The 24,910-nt window shown below is 41.8% G+C and overlaps 1 protein-coding gene across 5 annotated transcripts in view; it reads left to right on the top strand.

The window, feature by feature from the left end:
• The window catches only part of VWA8 (von Willebrand factor A domain containing 8), a 225,603-nt gene extending 201,023 nt beyond the window's left edge, over positions 1 to 24,580 (top strand). For 3 of the 5 annotated variants that reach the window (XM_068418050.1, XM_068418037.1, XM_068418072.1), the window contains 5 exons: positions 4,216 to 4,341; positions 6,189 to 6,347; positions 18,704 to 18,802; positions 19,974 to 20,212; positions 22,644 to 22,840. In XM_068418050.1, the coding sequence (XP_068274151.1) occupies positions 4,216 to 4,341; positions 6,189 to 6,347; positions 18,704 to 18,802; positions 19,974 to 20,212; positions 22,644 to 22,752 (732 nt within the window). In that variant the 3' untranslated portion in view covers positions 22,753 to 22,840. Of the gene's footprint in view, positions 1 to 4,215; positions 4,342 to 6,188; positions 6,348 to 18,703; positions 18,803 to 19,973; positions 20,213 to 22,643; positions 22,841 to 23,203 lie in introns of those variants that run through there. The other 2 variants (XM_068418042.1, XM_068418061.1) reach the window with 2 other exon arrangements.
• The last annotated feature ends 330 nt before the right edge of the window (positions 24,581 to 24,910 follow it).

Here is a 24,910-nt window from a genome sequence, read left to right as displayed (position 1 = left end):
TAGGCTTTTGTCTTGTAAAGACAAGTTTCAATTGAAAAATTTTAGATATAAATCTCAGTTTTTCCTACATCATTTATAACTAGGTGCTTTTTTTACCATGTTTATAGTAGACGTGCCATTTGAAGCATATTCTAGATGTGAAGTGAATAAGTGAATCTTCAGTTTAAAGTCTTTTTTTAGTCTGCCTTATCTGTTCCTTGGAGCTAAAATTCTTACTTTCAGGGATGACGTTAATCATAATCAAAATATAACATATTTTAATATAAGGAGACATATCCTGTTGCTTTGTTAAAAAGGTCATTTTAATATCAAGGCAAAGTCTTATAAGCCTCAGTATTTTATGAGACTTTACTAACTTCCTGGCAAAATTTATAACAGCTAACCACAGAAATGGTAAAAGTACTTTATGATGAAGAAACAAGCCCACTGAATTTGGAAAAGCTAGCTCGTAGAATAAGAGCAATATTGAAAGCAAATTTTTAACTTTATAAATTTTTGTACAGATTTTGGTAGGTTTTTTTTAATTAGAAGGTGCACTAGGAAAATGAAGATAAATGATAGCAGGAGTTAGTTGGAAGATGCTTGCTGTTAATTGGGAAGCTGAGTCCAAGCATGTTTCGTGTTATCTTTTTGAGAAAAAAAAAAAAAGTTTATTTGAATTCTTCAGCATGGTAAGTCATTCAACACTGATGAAGGACTATGCCTCTGTCTCCCCTTTTTTCTGGATAGTCCTATGTGCACCATGGGTTCTTAGCTAAAACTGTTTTCTTTCTGTTATCGGTCAGACATTCCTCATTTCTCAAATAAGAAGTCAATGGCACAGTCGGTTCCAGTGAACGTTGCAGCTCAGGTGTCTGTGTGGTTTTAACTTTGTGAAAATCCCAAATTACCTACTCAGTAGAGAACGCTTTTGGCTTTTTTAAAATGTTTGAGTTCGCTTTGTTCCAAACTCAGTGTGTTCACACAATGGAAATATATTGTCCATATTTATTTAATCTGAATTTGCTTTTCAACATATGCCTTTTTATCATAGAATCATAGAGTCATAGAATGGTTTGGGTTGGAAGGGATCATCTAGTTCCAACCCCCCTGCCACAGACAGAGACACCTTTCCGCTAGACCAGGTTGCTCAAAGCCTTATCCAACCTGACCTTGAACACTGCCAGGGAGGTGGCATCCACAACTTCTCTGGGCAACCTGTGCCAGTGTCTCACTACCCTCACAGTAGAAAATTTCTTCCTAATATCTCATCTCAATCTACTCTCTTTCAGTTTAAAAACATTCCCCCTCATCCTATCATTACATGCCCTTGTAAAAAGCCCCTCTCCAGCTTTCCTGTAGGCCCCCTTCTGGTACTGGAAGGCTGCTAGAAGGTCTTCGCGGAGCCTTCTCTTCTCCAGGCTGAACAGCCCCAACTCTCCCAGCCTCTCTTCATAGGAGAGGTGCTCCAGCCCTCTGATCATATTTGTGGCCCTCCTCTGGACTCGCTCCAACAGCTCCATGTCCTTCTTCTGTTGGGGGCCCCAGAGCTGGACGCAGTACTTCAGGTGGGGTCTTATGAGAGCGGAGTAAAGGGGCAGAATCACCTTCCTGGACCTGCTGGCCATGCTGCTTTTGATGCATCCCAGGATATGGTTGGCCTTCTGGGCTGCAAGCACACATAGCCACAAAGCTAAAGCGTTGTCAATGAAAACAGTAGTGAAACTAGTTGAGAATTTGCTCAATGGAGCCAAAACTTTATAATCTTCTGTTGTTTGTCCCTCACGCCTACTGAAAGGAAGCAAGTGACAAAAATTGGACAAAACAGCAGCCCTAAGGAAGCGTTAAGGATCTACCCCTGTTCCAGTACTTATAGTGGGTAAGAAGACTAGGAACAAAGTCATCTCATCTGCATCATCCTGGAAGGTGCATGATTCATTTTAGATAGGCTCTGCCCACTCAGCAGCATGTTGTCTCCAGGAGAATTTTTTTAATGGTTAGTTGGAGTGTTGTTGAAATTTGCCATGGGTTATCCTACTGTGTTTTTCACAGCAGGAAAACTCCTACAGTGTGCCATTTTGGTGGACCATGTAGCGGTCACCTGGAATTTGCAGGTATCTTTTTTGTGATGTTACACAACTCTTTGGGATACAAAGGAATCGATGATCCTATGGAAGAAGGGACTTCAAATTTCATCCCAAGAATAATTAATGATAGCGGGAGCTAGTAGTTGGTGGTACAAACAAACTCATGGATGCCCCACTGCCAAAGTGGGTTAAAGCTAGTTTGACTGTAGCACATGAAAATGTATCAGAGGGCACAACTTACTGAATTCACAACCTAAGAAATCTTTTCCACTTTCCCCTTCTGTGATTTACTAAAAGGCTGAGGTTTCTATGTACTGGCATTGGTTTTGCCTTCCCTCAGGAAGCACCTGTAAAACTTTTGACACTACCTAACTAAAAAAAGTGTGTTTGTCACAGCTGTGTAAATTCTATACTGTAAGATTCATAGAATCTTAGAATCACAGAATGGTTTAGGTTGGAAGGGACCTTAAAGATCATCTAGTTCCAACCCCCCTGCCATGGGCAGGGTCACCTTTCCATTAGACCAGGTTGCTCAAAGCCCCATCCAACCTGGCCTTAAACACTGCCAGGGAGGGGGCAGCCACAGCTTCTCTGGGCAACCTGTGCTGGTGTCTCACCACCTTCACAGTATAGAATTTCTTCCTAATGTTTAATCTAAATCTACCCTCTTTCAGTTTAAAACCGTTCCCTCTCGTCCTGTCACTACACGCCCTTGTAAAAAGTCCCTCTCCCGCTTTCCTGTAGGCCCTCTTCAGGTACTGGAAGGCTGCTAGAAGGTCTTCGCGGAGCCTTCTCTTCTCCAGGCTGAACAGCCTCAACTCTCAGCCTGTCTTCATAGGAGAGGTGTTCCAGCCCTCTGATCATCTTTGTGGCCCTCCTCTGCATTTTTCTTGTGGCTTTGTATTCTTTCTGCCCACTTATTTTCATAGTTGTGTAAGTAGTCCATTAGTCTTGAGTAACTATAGGCAATAGACAGTAGTCCAGAACTCCTTTTTCCATGCACACCAAAAAGAAAAACTCACAAATTTTGACCAAAGCAAAATCAAAGATTCTCTGAGCCTTTAGAAGCCATCATCTGACTGCTCAGACTGTACAAAATTGTGAAGGTTCGTCCTCTCAAATCCCAGGCCTGCCATTCACTGGGGATTTGTAATGTAACACTTTCTGCTCGTCAGAGAGCATCTGATTTTCATTCCTGAGAACCAATGTTTAAGGCAGTTTGTGTCCTGCTAAATACTTGATTTCCCTCCAGCTGCTGACTAGCCATTTGCTGAGAGTGCAAATGCATTATACATACATAAATTTAAAATCTTATTTCCTTGCTAGGCTTACTGCTAGGATGAGCAACTTCAGCCCGAAGATTCAAGCAGAGATTAAATAAACGATGAAACCCAAATATGCAGAATTTACAGTCTTTAGATGGATCTTATGTATTATGAACCATGATGAAGCTGTCCTTTGAAAACATTCTTAAATATGTTGTTTATAATATCAACACACTGGAGTCTTAAATCTTAAGTGCTTGCTTCTATGTACAGGAGTTCTATGAATATTTGAGTTCCTGGATTGTTGTGACTTACCTTTAAGTCACCCTATGTTTTTTTTCTTGCGCTGCTGGGATGGAGAACACATAATAAATGGTCAGTTATGTATGTCCCTCTGGTTGTATGTACTTCTGCACAAGCTGCACATATTTCCAGCACAGTTGCAAGAAAAAAGGTTAACATTTCTGCAGTTAAACTCTCATATACGAAACAACTTAAAGGAGACAAAATTACAGAGGGAACGTGTTCTTTGTCAGTGTTAATTTTTCTTGCAGAGGAAAAGAGCAGGACAGCTATGAAAATGTGTTCGGATTTCTTTGACTTATGCCAGAACTATCACATCATTACAGAGAAAATTCTTTCATATGCCATGTTCAGTATATCTTAAATTGCTTACAGTCGCATCACTGAGTGAATGTCATGGGGAGGAGAATGATTAAGGTTTAGGTTGCTTAAACAATCACTGTCAAAGATATTAGCAAAAGTGATTTTTAATATGAATTTGTAAAAGCGTGACTTAACAAAGTTCGAATGGCAAGGTTCACTTTATTACTTACTAGAAAAGGAAAATTGAGTTATTAATTGAAGTTTCTTTTCTGTTGTAGGCCAAGGGTAAGGAAAGACAATGGCTGAGACACCAAGCTGTTGGAGAGCTAGATGATGCCAAAATCATTGATGGGCTGACAGGAGAAAAAGCCATATATAAACAACGGAGAGAACTTGAGCCGCAAGTAAGTATCCAACAAGTAGAAGAGAAAGGTAGGGAAGCGCTTAACCAGTTTACTGTTTTGATAATGGCTATACAAATGTAAGTGGAGTTTCAGTGAGTTATAGGAATGAGAAACTCAGAAGAACCTTGGGAAGTCCCTGAGACAGAGGCAACCACAGGATGGAAGATCTGCTTCATTTCTTATAGTCATACACATGTATTTGCTATTTGCCACTGTAAGAGAGAGGATGCTGATCTAGGCAGTCCTTTGTTTTGATCCAGTGCAACAGTTTTTATGTTCTTTATTTTATATTTTATTGAGCTGAAAGCAATTAGCACAAAACATTTTATTTGTCTGTCTAAGAAAAAGGAAAATATTTTCTCACTAATTCAATTTAATCTCATTTTCGGTAATAAATACCCTGATACCTGGGAAGTTTTAAAAAAAAAAGTGTTTTACAAATGTCTTCTCCTTATTCCATGATATGCGAAGAATTTCAACTTCCACAGATATTTGGATTTACAAGAATAAAAATTATAATGTGAAGAAAGTGTGAGGGAAAGCCATTAAGATACGATAAAGTTGTCTGTCCTATGGCTCAATTCAGCCATTCCTTAGAAGACGTTATGGTTAGGCCTCTATGAGTCAGCAACAGACAAACCACATGAATCAGACCAACAAAACCTGGCCAAAACTGGTGGAGCTAGTCCATAATATTTAACAGTACTACTTAATGACAGATTGCAAATTTTAACTACACTAAGTTTTTTTTTAAATAGCTGAGTTCAATGTCTTTTTGCATGTCAGCTACCCACATCTGATGAATCCCTGGTATTACTTTTTATGCTATTTGGTCCTGATGTCTGCTGCTTTGAACAGTTTATGGAACTTGACACTGCCTGTGTGAAAGATCGATAAGGGAAAAATTATTCATTTCTCATTTTTTTCAAATGTATTTATTCAATGTATCAGTTTTAAGGCTTTGTAAAAATAGTTCAATTAGGAAAAAAAAGTAGGACACCTTTATGTTTGAATAAAAAACAAAATAAATGTAGGATTTAATGGGCCCTCTCTCTCCCTTTGTTTTTGGGAGGACAGGGATGCCACAGTCTATTAAGAGAATAATTAAAATAATAAAGCACACAAATATTTGCAACCCTTTACAGGCAAAAGAAACATTTTACTTATTTGTTTTTAATGTGACTGTTTTTTTGCCAGACCATTTTTAATAGCCTTGTGCTTGAATCCAGACTCATCTCATTGCACACTAAATAAAACACCTCCCTTGAATGTACTGTGCCAAAAATTGTTAAAACAGATGGGGATTGTTTTTAGGAAAAAATAATGGTTTCAGCATCAGAATGAAGAAGAAACTAGTAGTTAATCAGAACAAGATTCCAAACATTTTTGGAATGTTATTAACCTCAGCAGACAAGTTTTTACAGTCTTATACAGGTCCCTGTTAGTACCCTAAGCCAAGGAAAATCATTTCCATTATGAGCCTTGGCAGAAAGAGCAAATTTCAGTGTCTCTTTACTGAAATAAAATGTTAAGAATCAAAAATGAGACAGAAAAAAGTATTATCCTGACAACCATGTGTGGAATTTTTCAAGGTATTTTGTTTCCAGTCATTGAAGGTGAGGGGAAAGAATGAATTGAGGTATCTGTCAAATAACTGGTTTGAAACAGTTAGAAAAAAGGTTAAAATGGTTTTGTTCTTTTTTTTTTAAATAATCGGTGTTTGCTGGATAAAAGTTTCTTGCTTCACAAAGTGTGTTGAGTTCTCTTTCCGAAATGTTTTATCTTTACTGATGTTTAGCTTTCCCATTTATATTGGCTTTTTTTTTTCTGCTATGTTTCTCTGTCAGCCTGGGAGCCCCCAGCAGAAACCTAAACGCTTACGCCTGGTGGTAGATGTTTCCGGTAGCATGTACCGCTTTAACGGGGTGGATGGACGACTGGAACGCTCCATGGAGGCTGTCTGCATGGTCATGGAAGCTTTTGAGAGTTATGAGCACAAATTCAAGGTAATTACAGCTGGGCTAGGAGCACTGTGGTTATTGCACAGGCTGTGTGGAGCAGTGGAAAAAGTGTTTCAGCAGTCAGTCTAGCCAAAGAACATTATTCATTCCCACAAGGAAATAAAGACATTACTCTATTTCTAGCAACCTGAAAAATAATACCAGTGAATGGATAAGAAACATTACACGCTTCAGCAGGACAGAATTCAATCTAAGGCTTTTAAGACTTTGATTTAATGAAATTTGCTGCATTTTTCTGTATTTATCTGTTTATTTGTTTCTTTGAGCAGAAACGCTTAAGCCTACAGAACACAAGTAAATATGAGCTTCAGGACATGCAAAGATGCCCTGCCCTTCCATCTGCCTAGAGTATAGACAGTAGTACTCTGTCCTGGGAAAAGACCAAACTTCTTTGTCTCTTACTTGTGTTATCTTCCATTTACCTGAAAGCAAGAAAATAATTTCTTGTACTGAAAGATATTAGGTTCCAAATGTTATTTAATGGTAGCCTGCAAAGGAAATGTAAACAAATTTTATACCCTTTTTTATCTCAGTAAACCTAAACAAGGTCTAGGGTATGTTTCTTTAACCTTAAAAAAGACAGGAACGGCCAGTCTCAGGCTAATTCTTGACAGACTCAGTGTTTAATAGAAGAATAAACATGTCCCATGCCTTTACCAAAGAGCATCTCAAACATAAGACTTACTTAAAAATACGTCTGAACAAAATGTAAAATCTCCTAAACAGGAGACAGGCATTATGTTTTTAGCCTACTTTCTTAAGGAAATGAGGCGTGTGCTACCATACTCTCTGGCAGTAATGCTTTCTCCCCCTTAAACATGCTTAAACAGAGCATGTTTCACAATTTCAGACAAATTTGAAACCATGGTTTTGTTCCCAAAGACACTAAATGCCTGCAAATGTCATGAAAATAGGCCAGGTAGAGAGTGGTGCTCTGTTCCTGTTGGAGAAAAATGCTGTAACCATAAGCTTAGACCTTAGCCCAGAGAAGCCATGTGGGAACCCAACTGTAGTTAAGAAAATAGCGGGAAACAAGGAGTTTATTGGTTCAGCTACTTGTGTATCTCCTGCTCACTGATAATAGAAAAGTTAATGACAAATATTAATCCAGGCGGTGTAATTATGCAACACAATTTGTGTAGCTTGGTAAATCATGCATATCTGAGCAACACATATTAGTATGGCCAAATGCAGGATCATCCACAAAGGAAGATGAAATAGAAGTAGTGAACACAAGGATAAATATGATATGTTGGGATATAGTCAACATGGCTTTTGTAAAGAGGAGTAATGCATTCTGAAGACTTTGTATGTGACAAGCAAGGTTGGTTGATAGAGTCTCCTGAGCCAAAAGCATTTACAGAATCGCAGAATCACAGAATCAGCCAGGTTGGAAGAGACCTCTGGGATCATCGAGTCCAACCATTGCCCTGACACCACCATGTCAACTAGACCGTGGCATTAAGTGCCATGTCCAGTCTTTTTTTAAACACATCCAGAGATGGTGACTCCACCACCTCCCTGGGCAGCCCATTCCAATGTCTAATAACCCTTTCTGAGAAGAAATTCTTCCTAATGTCCAACCTGAACCTCCCCTGGCGAAGCTTGAGGCTATGTCCTCTTGTCCTATCGCTAGCTTCCTGGGAGAAGAGGCCGACTCCCACTTCACTACAACCTCCCTTCAGGTAGTTCACAGAATCACAGAATCACAGAATGTTAGGGATTGGAAGGGACCTCGAAAGATCATCTAGTCCAATCCCCCTGCCGGAGCAGGATTGCCTAGACCATATCACACAGGAACGCGTCCAGGCGGGTTTTGAATGTCTCCAGAGAAGGAGACTCCACAACCTCTCTGGGCAGCCTGTTCCAGTGTTCAGTCACCCTCACCGTAAAGAAGTTTTTCCTCAAATTTAAGTGGAACCTCCTGTGTTCCAGCTTGCACCCATTGCCCCTTGTCCTGTCAAGGGATGTCACTGAGAAGAGCCTGGCTCCATCCTCTTGACACTCGCCCTTTACATATTTATAAACATTAATGAGGTCACCCCTCAGTCTCCTCTTCTCCAAGCTAAAGAGACCCAGCTCCCTCAGCCTCTTCTCATAAGGGAGATCTTCCACTCCCTTAATCATCTTTGTGGCTCTGCGCTGGACTCTCTCTAGCAGTTCCCTGTCCTTCTTGAACTGAGGGGCCCAGAACTGGACACAATACTCCAGATGCGGCCTCACCAGGGCAGAGTAGAGGGGGAGGAGAACCTCTCTCGACCTGCTGACCACACCCCTTCTAATACACCCCAGGATGCCATTGGCCTTCTTGGCCACAAGGGCACACTGCTGGCTCATGGTCATCCTGTTGTCCACTAGGACCCCCAGGTCCCTTTCCCCTACGCTGCTCTCCAACAGGTCTGCCCCCAACTTGTACTGGTACATGGGGTTGTTCTTGCCCAGATGCAGGACTCTACACTTGCCCTTGTTATATTTCATTAAATTTCTCCCCGCCCAACTCTCCAGCCTGTCGAGGTCCCTCTAGTTGTAGACTGCAATAAGGTCACCTCTGAGCCTCCTCTTCTCCAGGCTAAACAACCCCAGCGCCATCAGCCGTTCCTCGTAGGTCAGACCCTCCAGACCCTTCACAAGCTTGGTCGCCCTCCTCTGGACTCGCTCCAACACCTCAACATCTTTCTTGAAGTGCAGGGCCCAGAACTGGACACAGTATTCAAGGTGCGGCCTCACCAGTGCTGAGTACAGAGGGACGATCACTTCCCTAGACCTGCTGGCTACACTATTCCTAATAGAGGCCAGGATGCCATTGGCCTTCTTGGCCACCTGGGCACACTGCTGGCTCATATTTAGCCAGCTGTCGATCAGCACCCCCAGGTCTCTTTCTGCCGGGCCGCTTTTTAACCACTCTTCCCCCAGCCTGTAGAGCTGCAGGGGGTTGTTGTGGCTGAAGTGTAAGACCTGGCACTTGTTCTTGTTGAACCTCATGCCGTTGGTCTCGGCCCATCTATCTAACCTGTCCAGATCCCTCTCTAGGGCCTTCCTACCCTCCAGCAGATCGACACTGCCACCCAGCTTGGTGTCATCTGCAAATTTACTGAGGGTGCACTCAATCCCTACGTCTAGATCATCTATAAAGATATTGAACAGCACCGGCCCCAGAACTGAGCCCTGGGGAACACTGCTAGTGACCAGCCGCCAGTTGGACTTTGCCCCATTCACCACCACTCTCTGGGCTCAGCCATCCAGCCAGTTTTTAACCCATTTAAGAGTCCACCCATCCAAGCCCCAGGCAGCCAGTTTGTCTAGGAGGACGCTGTGGGAGACAGTGTCGAATGCCTTACTGAAGTCTAGATAGACTACATCCACAGCCCTGCCCTCATCTACTCAGTGGGTCACTTGGTCATAGAAGGAGACCAGGTTGGTCAAGCAGGACCTGCCTTTCATGAATCCATGTTGGCTGGCCCCAATGCCCCAATTGTCCTGCACGTGCCGTGTAATGGCACTCAGGATGATCTGTTCCATCACCTTGCCTGGCACCGAGGTCAGGCTGACAGGCCTATAGTTCCCTGGATCATCCTTCCGGCCCTTCTTGTAGATGGGCGTTACATTTGCTAATTTCCAGTCAGCTGGAACTTCTCCAATTAACCAGGACTGCCAGTAGATAATCGAGAGTGGTTTGGCAAGTTCATTTGCCAGTTCCTTCATTACTCTGGGGTGAATCCCATCTGGGCCCATAGCCTTCTGGGTGTCCAACTGGCACAGCAGGTCACTAACCGTCTCCTCCTGGATTACGGGGGGTTCACACAGCCCCCCATCCCTAACCTCAGGCTCTGGGGGCCGAGTCTCCTGAGGACAACCAGTCTTGACATTAAAGACCGAGGCAAAGAAGGCATTGAGCACCTCTGCCTTTTCCTCATCCCCTGACACTACACTACCCTCCTCATTCAGCAGGTGGTGGAGGCTCTCCTTGACCCTCCTTTTGCTGTTGATGTATTTGTAAAAGCTTTTTTTTGTTATCTTTGACTGTAGCAGCCAAGTCAAGCTCTAATTGAGCTTTGGCCCTTCTAATCTTCTCCCTACACGACCTGGCAATGTCCCTATAGACCTCCCAAGTTACCCGACCCTTCTTCCAGAGCAAGTAGGCTCTCTTTTTTTCCCTAAATTCTAGTCTAAGTTCTCTGTTTAACCAGGCCGGTCTTTTTCCCCGACGGCTTGTCTTCCTACACACCGGGACAGCCTGCTCCTGAATATTTGGCAATTCCTTTTTGAAGCACGTCCAGCCTTCCTGGACTCCTTTGGCCTTCAGGACCATCTCCCAAGGGACTCGGTCCACCAACCTCTTAAACAGGCTAAAGTCTGCCCTGCGGAAATCTAAGGCAGGAGTTCTACTCTTGCCCCTCCTTACTTCCCCCACTATCGAAAACTCTAACATTTCATGGTCACTATTCCCAAGACGGCCACCGACCCTCACATCTCCCACTAGTCCCTCCCTGTTCACAAACAACAGGTCAAGCAGGGCCCCTCCTCTAGTGGGCTCATTTACCACTTGCATGAGGAAGTTGTCCTCCACACATTTGAGGAATCTCCTAGATTGCTTCCTCTCTGCCATGTTGTATTTCCAGCAGACATCTGGCAAGTTGAAGTCGCCCATGAGTACAAGGGCCGGCAACCGGGGGCCAGCGACTTTGACAAAGTCCCTCACCAGAGGTTCATAAAGAAATGGTAGTGCTTTAAGGATAAAAGGGAAAGACTTCAGATAAATTAACTACTGCTAAAAATATAGAAAACAGACTAAGTGGTCATTTTTTAGAGTGAAGAAGTGAAGGAAGGTCGCTGGTCACTGGTGGAACTGTGCTGGGATTTGTGCCAGGGCCCATGTTCTTATGTTGTTCTGTATATTCATAAATAATGTGTAAAAGGGGATGGACAGCGAGGTGACAAAACTTGCTAGTTGTATGAAGTTATTTGGGGAAACAAAAAGAGAAATGCAGCTGCGAGAAGTTGGAGAAGGACCTGCCCATGAATAGTGACTGGGAAATAAAATGGCAGATGGTGTTCATTGCTATTAAATGTAAAATGCTGCAGATGGAAGAAAACAATTCTGATTTTAAATACGCAGTGAGGAAGTGTCAGCTACGTGTTAATGCTCACTCTCAGCTCTATATTAGTGCTCAACAAAGAAATCTTGTAATTATGTTGTATGGTTCTTTGAACACTCAGTGCCTACCAGCTGTCAAAAAAGCTAATTGAATGTTAGAAGCTATTAGCACAAGAACAGAGAATAAAGCACAAAGCATCAGAATGTTGCTGTAAACAATCCATAGTGCATTCACATCAGGGATAATGTGTGCAACTTTGGTCCCCCATCTCACGAAAGTTCTTGTAGAGCTGAAAAAGAAGAGAGGGTGACAAAGATTACAAAGGGTATGGAAGTGTCCTCGTACAAAAAATGGCTAAGTAGGCAAGAACTGCTTCATTTGGAGGAAAGAAAAATCAAGGAGCTGATAAAATCTTGAGTAAAATGGAAACAGTGACCAGGGGACAGTTATTCATTCTGTTCTACTACAGCCATTCTGCTCTTGTTATGAACAATGAATTATTTTACATTTACACAACAAAGGACAGTGGCTTAGAAGGTGGTGACACTGGAAGGAGATGTAGTGCAGTGGTAGATAACCAGCTGTCCTTATTTTCAGTGCAGCTCTATAGCTGAGAACCCGGCTATAGACATGACCTTCAGGTGCATGGTAAAGGAATAACATGTAGAATTAGACAGCCAGCCAACCCACTGTGCAGACTTAGTAAGATCACTAAGAACTGTCTTCAGTTCTGGAATTTTAAAGTCTATTTCATTACCTTTCAAGTCCCTCTGTGTCTATTACAGATTATTATGTTTTACTTGGCAATAGTTGCTGTTGGCCAGTGTTCTGCCCTGCATGTAGATGAAACCCTGTATTTGGCCATGCAAATAGCTCAAAATGCAGTTAGTTGTAACAGTAAATGTTTCTCTCTAACAACCACATGCCATTTATAAAAACACTTACACAAAAACCATGTGCAGTTATTAGATGTGGACATTGTCACTCTTTGATGATAGTAAGAGAGGAGTAGTAACGTTACCTGTACAATCTCTATGAGTCAAGAGAGGTGTAAGTTTGTACTTAAAATAACAGTGGTGAGGAAGACGCTGGAAACTTTAGTGACATACCAAGGGAAAAAAGTTGTCATCAGCTTCTTCATCTGGTCAACTTCACTTGCCTCTAGGGTAGCTCACCTCCATTTAAGGGCTCCTTCCACTACATGAGCTTTTGTGCTCCAGTAACAGACCCTTGACTCAAGGCTGACCAGATCCAATGTGAGCTCTGTCAGCTTCGGAGCTGCTTTTGCCAAAAGGAAGAAAAGTATTTTTCTTCCTCCACATCTCTCTGTTCTGCTTTATTGGGATTTGATTCACTCAAAGCATAATATCTGCAAGGGTAAACTAGGGATGACTAGGACAGCAAAAGAGATGTGGTCTTATTGCCCACTGAAGTCATCCCCCAAAATGCACACAGAGGCATTTGTTAACTAGTCATGTTTGAACCATATTCTTAATGTGATCCAATGGTCAGGCTAAACTCTCTCTTTTCAACCTACATTACACAGTCCTCTCATATCAAAAATCTCCTGTGCATGTGCTGATGGACTCCTTGAGTAATTCCTTTGATAAAAATAAATGGCATTTCTGAAATCTCCAGCTCAAAAATACAAATTTTTATGGTGTATAATTTGGTACGGCAGTTGCTACACCTGCACGAATGCAATCAATAACCAGAGTTCATGCCAGTTCCTCAGTTTCTAATGAGTGTAATTAGGTCTTCAGAGAGTAAGAGAGCCAGTAAGTGGTTTAAAGTATCAGTGACTCCAATCTGTAAAACACTTGACACTTTGCAAGATGCTGCTGATTTTTCTCAGGACAAAGCTGAAGTTTGGGTATGTCTGCAAAAATAGCATACATTTCTCATTTCTAAATGAGGAACCATTTGAAAAAAGAGAAAAAAATACACAAGTGTGTTGTGTGCAATGAGAAATCTGCATTTATCACTTTTTTTCTTTCTCTTCTTTGTCCTCTTCTTGCCTGGTTTTATAAAAATAGACTTTTTTGGCCTTCAGATATGCCTGCTGTTATCTGTTCCTGTTGTAGCTCCATCTGCAAGCGTCAAAACATTTGCTGCAAATTTGAGGGGTTTCTTGTACAACATGTGTTGGACTGGGGGACCGTCAGGCTTGTTGAGCAAAGCATTCAAAGGTTATTTACATAGTGAAGTTCCCTTTTGCTATCTAACTGCAGTGCAAACTTTGGAAACCAATTGTTGGCCTTTGCTCAAGATCACTTTTCTGCTGCTGCTTGGTTTAGTTCTCTGCTAAATAAGGTTGTGAATTAATCAGGCGGGCTTTTCCTTAGTTGTTTTATCCTACCAGCTGCACTTTCCCCATGTGTGGTACCCCTTGGTATCACTGATGATGTTGATTGTCTGATTGGTCCTTACAGCACTGAACGAAGGTAGCGAGTACTCTCTCTGTACCTTCTTATACAGAAGAGCTAAGTATTGGGTATGTGACTGTACCAAGCAGGTAACAAAGTTATCCTTCATAAAAAGTCAGACAAGTACCAGCAGGTATTTGTCAGCTTTTTATGCTTGCGTAGGACAACCTGCCTGCTTCCATTTCCCATAAGTGCAGGCAGTGAATAATTCCTTGTCAAGAGGGAAATGGGAGGCTCATCCCACAGTCGGGAAATCCATTTAAATTAACAGCCATGTTTGAAAGCCCTCCTCCAATGTCATCTCATCTGCGCTTCCTCTGAAGTGCTTTATTAAAGAAAAGAGTGGGAGGGACTGAGATAATAGAAGCCACATTCTCAGTCTTATCCTAATAATGGAGATTAAATATGTTCCTACAACTGCCCCTTGACCCCTTTAAATGTGCGGATGCATCACTTATACATATAAGTTATAAGAAGCAAGTTCTTTCGCATGATTAAATTTCTTACATCTTTTGTGTGTCTCATTTTAGGTGCCAATTATTTGAAAATGTACAGAAGGGCAGTTTGTTCTTTGTTTTATCTGAGGGTAGTATTATGTCTGTCACACAACCCATATGGTTTTATATCATCCCTCATTACCATCATTTGCACACATGATGGCAGATTTAGGAGGCATGTCCAGTAAATTATCCAACAGCAATTTTAGGAAGCCTTTAAAATGTTGTAAGTGGTTCAATAAATAGCATGTTATGTAACTGGTAGGAAAAGCCTGAATTGTTATTTATAGCTATATTAAAGGGGTATTGCAGATGACATATGCCCATTTCAGCATTCCCTATTTGTAGAAGATACTATGGAGGCAGCACTGTTAATTCAGGAGAAGAAGAAATGTTCCACATGCTTGGCAGAATAGTTTCTTTTAAATAATAAACAAAAACTTTGAAATAAATTCAGGAAAAAATAATGTTCAGTGTTCTCCAAAGAGATGAATTTATAAAGAGCTAGCCCTCTGGCAGAGGCCTGTCTAATTCACACTGCCTTTTACATTCAGCTTGCATCTTCTTTCAGCTTTTTTAATGCCTTCAGAAATTAAACCTTTTGGCATGGCAGCTGCAGAAGACAAAGTCTTCCATTTTACCCATTTTAGGCAGCAGCAGCCATCCATTCAGTGCAAAATGTGACAGTGGGATAGGGATTGTTTTAACCTGTAAGGAAAGCAACCAACAAAATGATGCTATTTCGAGAAACATGTTTACATGTTGTGTACTCACAGCTCTGAGTAGAACAGTTCTTGTCTCAGTGTACCTGAGGCTATTGGAAAACGAGCTTCTGTCTACCACAATAATAAATTAATTCAGTCAAGCTTGCACTGTAGCAAACAATTTTGCTGCTGGATTTGCCCTGAGAGACCTGTGCTTGCAATCTATTTTGTAAAACAAAACAAAAGTCAGTTCTGAGTAAGATCATATCACAGCTCTTCTCTCATTTGTCACTCCATCCAAATAAATTCTCCTAGGGAATTTATGAGAAAAATGCATCAGAACCTTGCTTCTCAGAGGCCCTTTTTCTGTGCTCATCTTTAGCTGCTGTGAAGGAAGGAAACTGGTTTTGACAAAACATGCATGTGCCTGCACCTGTTGGGGTTCCCAGTTGGCCAGGGCTGTGGAGCTGTCTGCACCTTTTCTTTAAAATGAACGCACCAAGATAACATCAAATCACTAAGCCTTCATTTTACTAGAACACAAATCAGGAGGAGCTAATAATTTACTGAAAGAAAACCTGGGTGAGAAATTTAAATCCTTCTTCTTTGCCCTTGCAGAGTGGGCGTCCTCGCTTCAGTTTTATTCCTGTCCCAGACTCTGTGTTGCTAAATCGTGGTAGACTTCATACATTCCCCTGGGCAAACATCTCCCTTCTGTCACCTCTCAAGCTTGGCTGTGAGCCTGCTCCCATCCCTCCCTCCCAAGTAGGGTCTCCCAGGCTGCAGTCCTGTGTTGACTTAAGTCAATCCAAGTCAGTGCTGCTACGTTCCCGTCCCCTCCTTCGCTGGGGCACAAGTACTCATCCAACCTCACAGTTTGGGGAGCTAAGCTGCCCAAAAGCAACATCACACTCATTAGGTTTTGGCTACTTGTGGTCCTTGACTTGACTTCTAGGGGGATCAGAGGACCATGAGGACCAGCACATGAGGGCTGGTGACCATAGCACTTCTCTTCCACAGCACAGCACAATCTGACCCTGCTTTTCAGGAGGCCCTGCTTGACCCAGAATGCAGCAGCCAGGACAAAGCAAACAGCCACTTTTCCCTGCTGCCTCACCATGCTTTTTAAAATCACAGCTAGTGTAGTAAACTGTCAGCAAAGAAACAAGGAAACAGATAACATCTGTTAAATGTAAGTGTACATACTCAGGCGCATGCATGGGCACACATGGAGAATAATAAGCAGCTAGCTGAGGAGGGAGCAGACAGGACACGATGTTCCCAGGTGAACACCTTTACATACCTGCAATAGTTTGCTCAGATCACTTCAGGCTCGCCTTTCCTGTACCCAGGTTGTACGTTCCCACCTTGTGCAAGAATGTGGAGGGGGCCCAACCGTAGGGTCAACCTCTGGTGTTTCATCTAGGCGCTACAGCAGTTCCCTTTACACAGACTGTCACACTAAGTTTAAACCCAGCCTTTTTGAGATGAAAGATTGGTCTGTTATCAGTGTGTGCCGAGAACCAAAATGATATTCCCAAATAGCAAAGTTTGCCCTATTCCCATGAAGTCGGTATGGCAGAGCTGATAGCAGAACACCCAGTGGGAGAGGTATATGAAATGCTGGGAAGGAGCTTGTTATGAAGGAATCAGGCTTCACACACAGGAGAATGACAGCGTTTTGCTTTACATAATTACATTGTTGATTTAAAAGTGATACCAAATACAAACTTGCTCAGCAAAGGACCTGCAGGGTTTCGTAATTAAGAGCCTACGCTGAAGATCTGTGGACATTTCTGACATTATCTAAGAACTGCATTGGCACTGTATACTTTCTGCTCCGTTAAACCACTGCTTTATTTAGTTCCTCTGATTTGAATAATCTCTAATTTTAAAAACAATACACATGCACACTCTCTTTGTGTGTGGTTCACGTTCTGAATTTATTCCTGTAATAATTCAGAAGTATGTTGAATGTAACCTCAACATCATTCTCAAAATTTATCTGTTTTCATTTACCATGTCTTTTCTCCAGGAAAGATAACGATTGAGGGAAGACAGAACACCAGCTAAATATTCATCAGGAAAGAGAGAGTCTGAAGCATTATTGGTGATAAGAAATAGGTTTTGAAGAGAAAGCATATGCCAAACTGGAAGCTTTACGTGAGGCTGGGTAGCAAACACAAGAAATGGAAGAGCTGAGAACAGGAATGGGAAAAGCCAACAGAGCAGAAGGAAATGGGAGTACATGGGGAATAGGTTATACAAAGATTTCCTAGGGGAAGGAAGTCTGGGTTATGTGAGGCTGTCATAAAATGGTCTGACCTCGGGTGAAATAATGCGGCACATTTACTGTTTTGCAGAGGGAGGTGTCACCTTTAAAAATATTGTTCCAGCTGCTCTAGCTTTCTTTTACTCTTGATATGTTTTTAAGCAAATTAGTGGTATGGAAACAATTAAAAAGAGCTTTGTCGATAAAGAATAACATTTCCCCACTCTACAGAACCCAACTTATACCAAATGAAGTAGTCTGCAATAGGAAAGAAAATTCAGAAACTCTTTGAGGATGAGACTGGCCTTTTACCAAATGATTATATGGGACTTAGGGATGGTGAACCCAACAGGGACCTGTAGGCAGTACTTGAATAAAAGATAACAGAAAGGCAAAATATTTCACAAGGGCTCCCTGTCAACTAAAGACAGGTCTGTGCCAGCTAGTCAGGGGCAAATACAGGCATGTTCCTGTTGAGGAATTGCCAGCTCAGGTCTCTCCGGGCTCAGGATCTGTGCACTGTGCTCTATTACTTGGTGTAGACAGCTCTTAAATCCACTTTTGTCCTGCTCATGAATTCTCCCTGGTGTGCCACATCCACAACACAAAGAGCAGGTCAGGACCTTGCCATAACTCAGCTTGTCTCGGTTTTCATGTATCGACAATAAAACTCTCACATAAAACAAAGGCCTTCTTAATATTGCATCATTTGTTCAACAAGATATTTGAACCATTACAGCTCTACATGTCATGTTTTTACAACATCTTTCACAGGAGAATGAGGCGCACGCCATCTCCTTTGAAAACGTACAGAGACTCTTGGAATTCACTTCTCTACATACTTTCAACAATGACTTTGATCTGTTATGCACAAAAATAAGGAGTGCTGATTTTCAAAAAAGAAGGCTTGTAATACTTTTTTTTTCAGAGCAGAATGAGGTCACAAAAAAGATCCATCAAATGTGGGAGCTATTCTCAAACAATGCACTTCTTGTTTGTCACAATCAAGAGGACGAAAATTGCTACTTTAAAAAAACAGGCAGACAATGTGAGAGCGCAGGGTCTTGATCTTACGCATCACTGCTCTGCAGTTGGTGGGATGAGGTGAAAAACAGACCATGGAAATAAGTAACTGTTCTTTAATTTCATTATTTAGCAGTTCTTTCCCATGTTTTCATGTCGGTGAGAAATTGCAAGTAGTTCCCCTAAGCAGCTCATAAACAGAAGCAGGGAACAGTATTTGGATTTTCTTGTTGAAAGCAAATTGCCTTTGATCTGTCTCATGTCATTGTGACCCAAGGGCCATTTGTGACTAACAAATGACTGATGAAGTTTCTTTCTTGCAGTACGATATTGTTGGACATTCAGGAGATGGCTTCAATATCGCCTTGGTTGGGAGTGACAAAGTTCCCAAGAACAATAAGCAAAGATTAGAGATTCTTAAGGTAAATCCTACTGATAAGTGGTGGTGGATAATTAACAATTTTATGACTGCAAAGATAAAATTGTAGGTAGGTCACAGGATGCAAAACATAAGGAGAGTGAAATAAAAGAAAGACAAGAAAGCGAAATCTGTGTATTTGCATAAAGCTGAAACAGGACCTTTCAGAGACTTCGCAGAAAACAGATTGTGCCAAAATAGTAGAAGCTAGATATGCCTTTTTCTGGACTGCTGTATCATAAATGTGTCATTTTGACTGCCTGTCAAAGGATATAGATAGCTCTGCCTAAATAATGTGGTGATATTATTAGTGCTTAAGTGACTAATTTAAACTGCAGAAGGATACTGGGTCATTGATTTAGCCTGGTACCTTCAAAAAGTGATGTGTCACAGTAGCAGTGGGAAAATGCGTCAATGCTAGACTCAAAATGTGTTAAATCACAATTGCAAAGTTGAGTGTATTCATCAAGACTTTACTGCGACACGATGCAGAAAAATTGAGTACATTGCAGGATTTACCTGGTTGGCAGCTTGATAGATTAGAACTGTGTATTTGAGCTTCCTTCAAAAAGTATTTTTAAAAGATCAGCAGTTACTTGCGTTAGAAGGACTGGATTTTCTAATGTCTAAAATTCCTTGCCTTCTGCATAGGAAACAGCTTCATCAATGCAAACAGTGTATTTATTTCATAGTAGCTCAAACAAACTGTTTCAGCATTTTTAAACTTTACTCCCGATGTCAGGAGTCAAATATTTGGTAACAACTGTAGCACTATTGGGGTTTGGAAGTCTAGTGCAAATTATAAACAGGCAGGAGCCAGTCACAGTATTAGGAAACTAAGCCCTGTTTTCTTCCTTAAATAGATGGGAATGTAGCTACTCAAACTGCAGGTGATCAAAGCTATTTTACCTTCTCTAAGGTCCAGTCTAATTCTGTCCTTGCATGGATTTTGTTTGACCCACTGGGTTTTTAAGAAGTGATGCCTCTCTTAAAATATGACGTATTATGTACAAAATGCTGCATCTTCTGTAGTATCTGGAGTATCGGTCCACATTTCTGAAGCATCCCCTGATACAGCATAACTGAATATTTACTCCCCTCCTGTGCCAGTTGAAATGAATGTTTATTCATAAAGTCTTCTTATGTATTTTCACTTGGTTATGCTGTGCACACAGATCATGCATGCCCATGCTCAGTTCTGCATGAGCGGAGACCATACCTTGGAAGGGACAGAGCACGCCATTCGTGAAATCGCCAAGGAAGAGGCTGATGAGTATTTTGTTATTGTCTTGAGTGATGCAAATCTCGAGCGATATGGTATTCAGCCATCAAGGTTTGCTCAGGTCTTGATCACCAATGCTCAAGTCAATGCTTTTGCCATATTTATAGGATCCTTGGGAGACCAGGCAGATAGGTAGGTATATTTGTTTTATGCCTAATATAACTTTCTTTGTTTCCATTCATCATAAATCTAAACTACACTTTTATTGCAGTGAAGTTAGGCATAGTTTCCCATGCTGGTGTTCTGCACTAAGGTTTTGATCATAGTATCATAAAATCATAGAATGGTTTGGGTTGGAAGGGACCTTAAAGATCATGTAGTCCAACCCCGCTGCCATGGGCAGGGACACCTTCCACTAGACCAGGTTGCTCACAGCCCCATCTAACCTGGCCTTGAACACTGTCAGGGAGGGGGCATCCACAACTTTTCTGGGCAACCTGTGCCAGTGTTTCACCACCCTCATCATAAAAAAATTCTTCCTTATGTCCAGTCTAAACCTACCCTCTTTCAGTTTAAAACTGTTGCCCCTTGTCCTGTCACTGCAGACCCTGGGAAGAAGTCTCTCTCCATCCTTCTTATAAGCCCCCTTTATATATTGAAAGGCCGCAGTAAGGGCTCCCTGGTCCTTTCTCTTCTCCAGGCAGAACAGCCCCAACTCTCTCAGCCTTTCTTCACAGGAGGGGTGTTCCATTCCTCTGATCATTTTTGTGGCCCTTCTCTGGACACACTCTAACAGGTCCATGTCTTTCTTGTGCTGAGGACCCCAGAGCTGAACGACTGGGGTTCAGGTGGGGTCTCACAAGAGCAGAGTAGAGGGGAAGAATCACCTCCCTCAACCTGCTGACCATGCTGCTTTTTATGCAGCCCAGGATATGGTTGGCCTTCTGGGCTGCGAGTGCACATTGCCAGGTCATGTCCAATTTTTCATCCTTGGTTTTTTTTTTTTGATTGACAAGCGAGAAGCAGTAGCTTCTGACTTGTGTCAGGGAGGAGACTGGTTCGTGGCTCCTTGCAGGCATCCCTTACAGCCAGCTAGTTCAGAGCATTCTGTGCATCCAAAGGGAGCACCTGAAGCCATTCTCCCACTGGAGGATGTGCACTATACCCATATGTAATATCATTACGTAATCATGACAGAGACGTGGTGCCTTTGCCATTGCCCAGTATGCGGTGTGAATGTGTGTGGGCCTAAGAAAAGAGATTAAAGCAGGAAAAGCTGGAGTTTAATGGTCTTCAAAACTGCCAAAAATTTGACTCAGATACTCCCCTTGTGTTAGAGACATACATTTTTGGAAAGTCTGAGCCAATATGCCTATTTTTAGTGCTTCTACATAATTTCACTTTAAATTGTTTGGGCACGGGGGAAAAGAAGGAAGTATTGTCCCAGGTGGTCCCTCAGTTCTACATCCAATGAGGACCAGTATATGCAGCAAAAAGCTGGTATAGCCACAAATATCAACAGTGCCTTTTCTGCTTCTGTTCATGTATTCAACTAGAGCAGAATGAGAGAAGGCCCAAAGGGAATTGGCCCTGAGTACATAGTTTTAATTAGAAAAAGTTTGAAAGATGCAGCTGCACAGGCAGCGTTAGTCATGTCTGCAGGTCTGTACATCAGAGCTACGTTATGCATGAAAAGAGAATCCATTCTGAAAGATTATAATTACAGAAGGTCCTTTTACTTCTACTAGGAAAGGAAAAAAAAAGCATTGACCATATCCTGCCGTGTAAGAGGAGATCTTATAATTGCCTGGTTCACTGGGTATGGAAAATGCACACAATGCTGTCACTGAAATGCATTTCTGTGTACGTGGAAGTGCAGAATTAGACAAAGCCTTCCTGTAACTGCTGTGAGGGAAGGAGAAGGGAATTCTCTGTTGTGGCTTTTTTTAAAAGCTCACTTTAAAAGTGAGCCTTAGCTTAGCATTGGAGATAAACTCCTTTAAAAAGCAAAGAAAAAATAAATTCCAAGCCCGCTGACTGAACATGAAGGAGATAGGGTTTGTAACATGCATCTTGTTTAGCTTTTTTAAGGGGAGTTAAGCTGTGAATAAAAATGTGTCAGGCTAATATTGGCAGAAAAACACCTTTCCATCTAATATGCTGTGATCTCAAAGAGGACATGCAAAGAGCACATTTAGAATCACTGGAGGTGATTCTAAAGAGCTGTGGGTTTATGGTGATCTATTTAGAGTAAGTAAGTATCTTCATTTCCAGAGTAAATCTCTAGCTGCCATCAGAAAACCAGTTGCAGTAATACCTTGTGAGGTCACTGGTACCTTGATCAAAACAGAGTTTTTGCACGTCAGGAAGAGGACATGAATAGAAATCTCTAGAAATGCTCTTGATTGTCTTGCTGAAAGGACCTCTGTGACTTTGCTGCTCTCAGTGTTTCCTCCCACTGCTGCTTTCCCAAGCCTTTAATTGCATAGTGACAGCGACGTGAACGGCATGGATTGGGAAGGTATTCGAAAGGAAAAACATCTGTTCCTAAGGAACCCTGGCTTGTGGTAGGGAAGATAATTCGAAATGGTAATTGTGTCTTGTCCCTCATTCTGCTCCTTAGGCTGCAGAGGACGCTACCAGCAGGTCGGTCTTTTATTGCCATGGATACCAAAGAGATCCCCCAGATTTTGCAGCAGATCTTCACATCTACCATGTTGTCAAGTGCTTAAGCGTCGCTGATGTCACGGTGCGTGAATTCAAAAGAAACCCACTCCCGCTGGAGATACGAGCCCTAAAGCTGAGGATAAACACAGTTATTAATAAAATACATACTGTTCTCTAATCAGCAAAGCGACCCCAATCTGCACGACAGCCAGACCATAAAACTTCACCCAAAATCTCTCAACTGACTTAGCGCGTTCAAAGAATTGCAGTGAGGCAGGGTAAATCGCAGGATGGCAACAGAGCGAATGGTTTTCTGGAGGGACAAATAAATAAAGGACAGTTTGTGATCATTCCTCTGCCTGCCATGTTGCCAGCACTATGGTATCATCTCACCCTGTTTTATTAAACACGGTTCACTGGGATTTGATAATATTATGCAAGGCAGAGCCAGGCAATCTGTTTCAGTGTTTTATGTGCATATGTTTGGGTAGTTAACTCCATCTCTGATTTAAACAGGACTGCTCTTGTCAGGCAGGAAACCCTTCCTTCCTCTGCTGTTGCTTTCTTGTCCTGATGGGCATCGGAGCTTCACCGCTGGATGCTGGGAACAATGGAGCAGCTTGGAAACACTGACCATCGCGTGTAAACATTCGTTATCTGATCAGGCACAGTGCTCAGAGATGTCAGATCTAGAGAAAGTGGCTGTTAAGAAGGAAAACAAAACATAAATAGATTCTTTCAGTTCTGCCTGTGAAAAGTAAGGGGAAAGGGTCAAAACGGTCTTAAGGACCCAACAGACAGCGTTTCCAACGAGGGGACTAATGCTGTGTCTCCTTTGCATCACTGATGATTCTGTCCCGCTGCGCTCTTGCCCAGAATCCCCAGGGTGGCCTCAGTACCTGGAGGTGCCTTTTCAGTTGGGAGACAAAGAAGTTACTAACTCTTTGCTAGAGCTCCTTCATTTTCTGTTTTGCTTGGGTCTTTTGAAGATGAAACTGGAGGAGAGATCTAGGCATGAGAAAATAAGTTCTTTTCTATGAAGGAAGAAGAAAGCAATCTATTTTTATTGTAGTAAGATATCTATGTTGGGGTATATTTAATATCCAGTATAGTTATAAAGACTTACTTTATAATTCAATCGGCTGCTGTTTGGCTTGTCCCGTGAGGCAATGATCCCTCTTTATCTACTAAAGAACAGATATCCTGTAGTGCGTCAGGAGCACAGGAATACTTGAAGAATTGAATGTATGATTTAAAGAAGCAGGAGGGTGTGCATCGTCACTGATACTCTGCTGCTATTAATTTGAGGGTAACTGAACAGAAAAAAAGTCAAGGGAGGGTACTTACAAAAATCTGAAGGAGGAAATGCAGTACTTCACTTCTAATATTTCTCTTAATCCTGCAGTTGCTCAAACCGCACTGTGAGCAGTATATTTGGAGGGGAGGAGGCAAATTAATTTGATCTTGTTAAATACAACCGTCGGTGTTCTAAAGGGTCCAGTTTCTCGTGGTCATTCTCCATCAGTCCTGCAGCAAGAATCTTTATCACAGCATCAAAAATGTTCTGTATTTAGGATGTGTTATGAAACCTGGCTAGCTTCAAAACTCTTTATGGCAAGAGAGGATGGAAGACATTTTTCAAAGGCTTGTTAGTATTGTTATGTTGACTATATATGTGAAAACAAAGAGGTTGAAGACGCAGTTCCTGTTTGGAGAGAAAGGAATTGGGACGGGAAGGTTGGGAAGGTTATCCCTGGCTGGGACAACTGCATGTACACGTACATACACACAGAGGTGGCTACTAAGGGGAAGTACACTTCAAAGTATAAATATCTTGGTTCTGTAAACATATGATGGCATACTAAATGCAATAAAGAAGTGGCATATTAATAAGTCTTTTAGTAAATGTGTTTTTACATGGAAATTCCTTCAGCACCTCTGCTTTTATTGCCAGCAGTCCTTCAAAAAAGAAGCATTTTATTACAATTAGATTTATTAGCAAATGTACTGTACACTTTCTGGTTACTTGAGTGGATGAACTTTCTCACCTCAGATTTACATGCAGTATAATACTGTTATGGTAAAAAAATAGTGTTATTTAAGGGAAACTCTAAGGTAAACTTTAAACCATTTGTTTGATTATCCCTGTAAATTGTGTTTCATGTCATGCTATTTAAAGTTACCTTTCTGTACTGTTTGGGTTTATTCTTTGTTTCAGGAGAT

This window comes from Nyctibius grandis, chromosome 2 (genome assembly GCF_013368605.1).
Source record: "Nyctibius grandis isolate bNycGra1 chromosome 2, bNycGra1.pri, whole genome shotgun sequence".
In the NCBI taxonomy this organism is placed as follows: domain Eukaryota; kingdom Metazoa; phylum Chordata; class Aves; order Nyctibiiformes; family Nyctibiidae; genus Nyctibius; species Nyctibius grandis.
The sequence above is the reverse complement of the archived record's forward strand: the minus strand, read 5'-3'. Positions and strand labels throughout refer to the sequence as shown.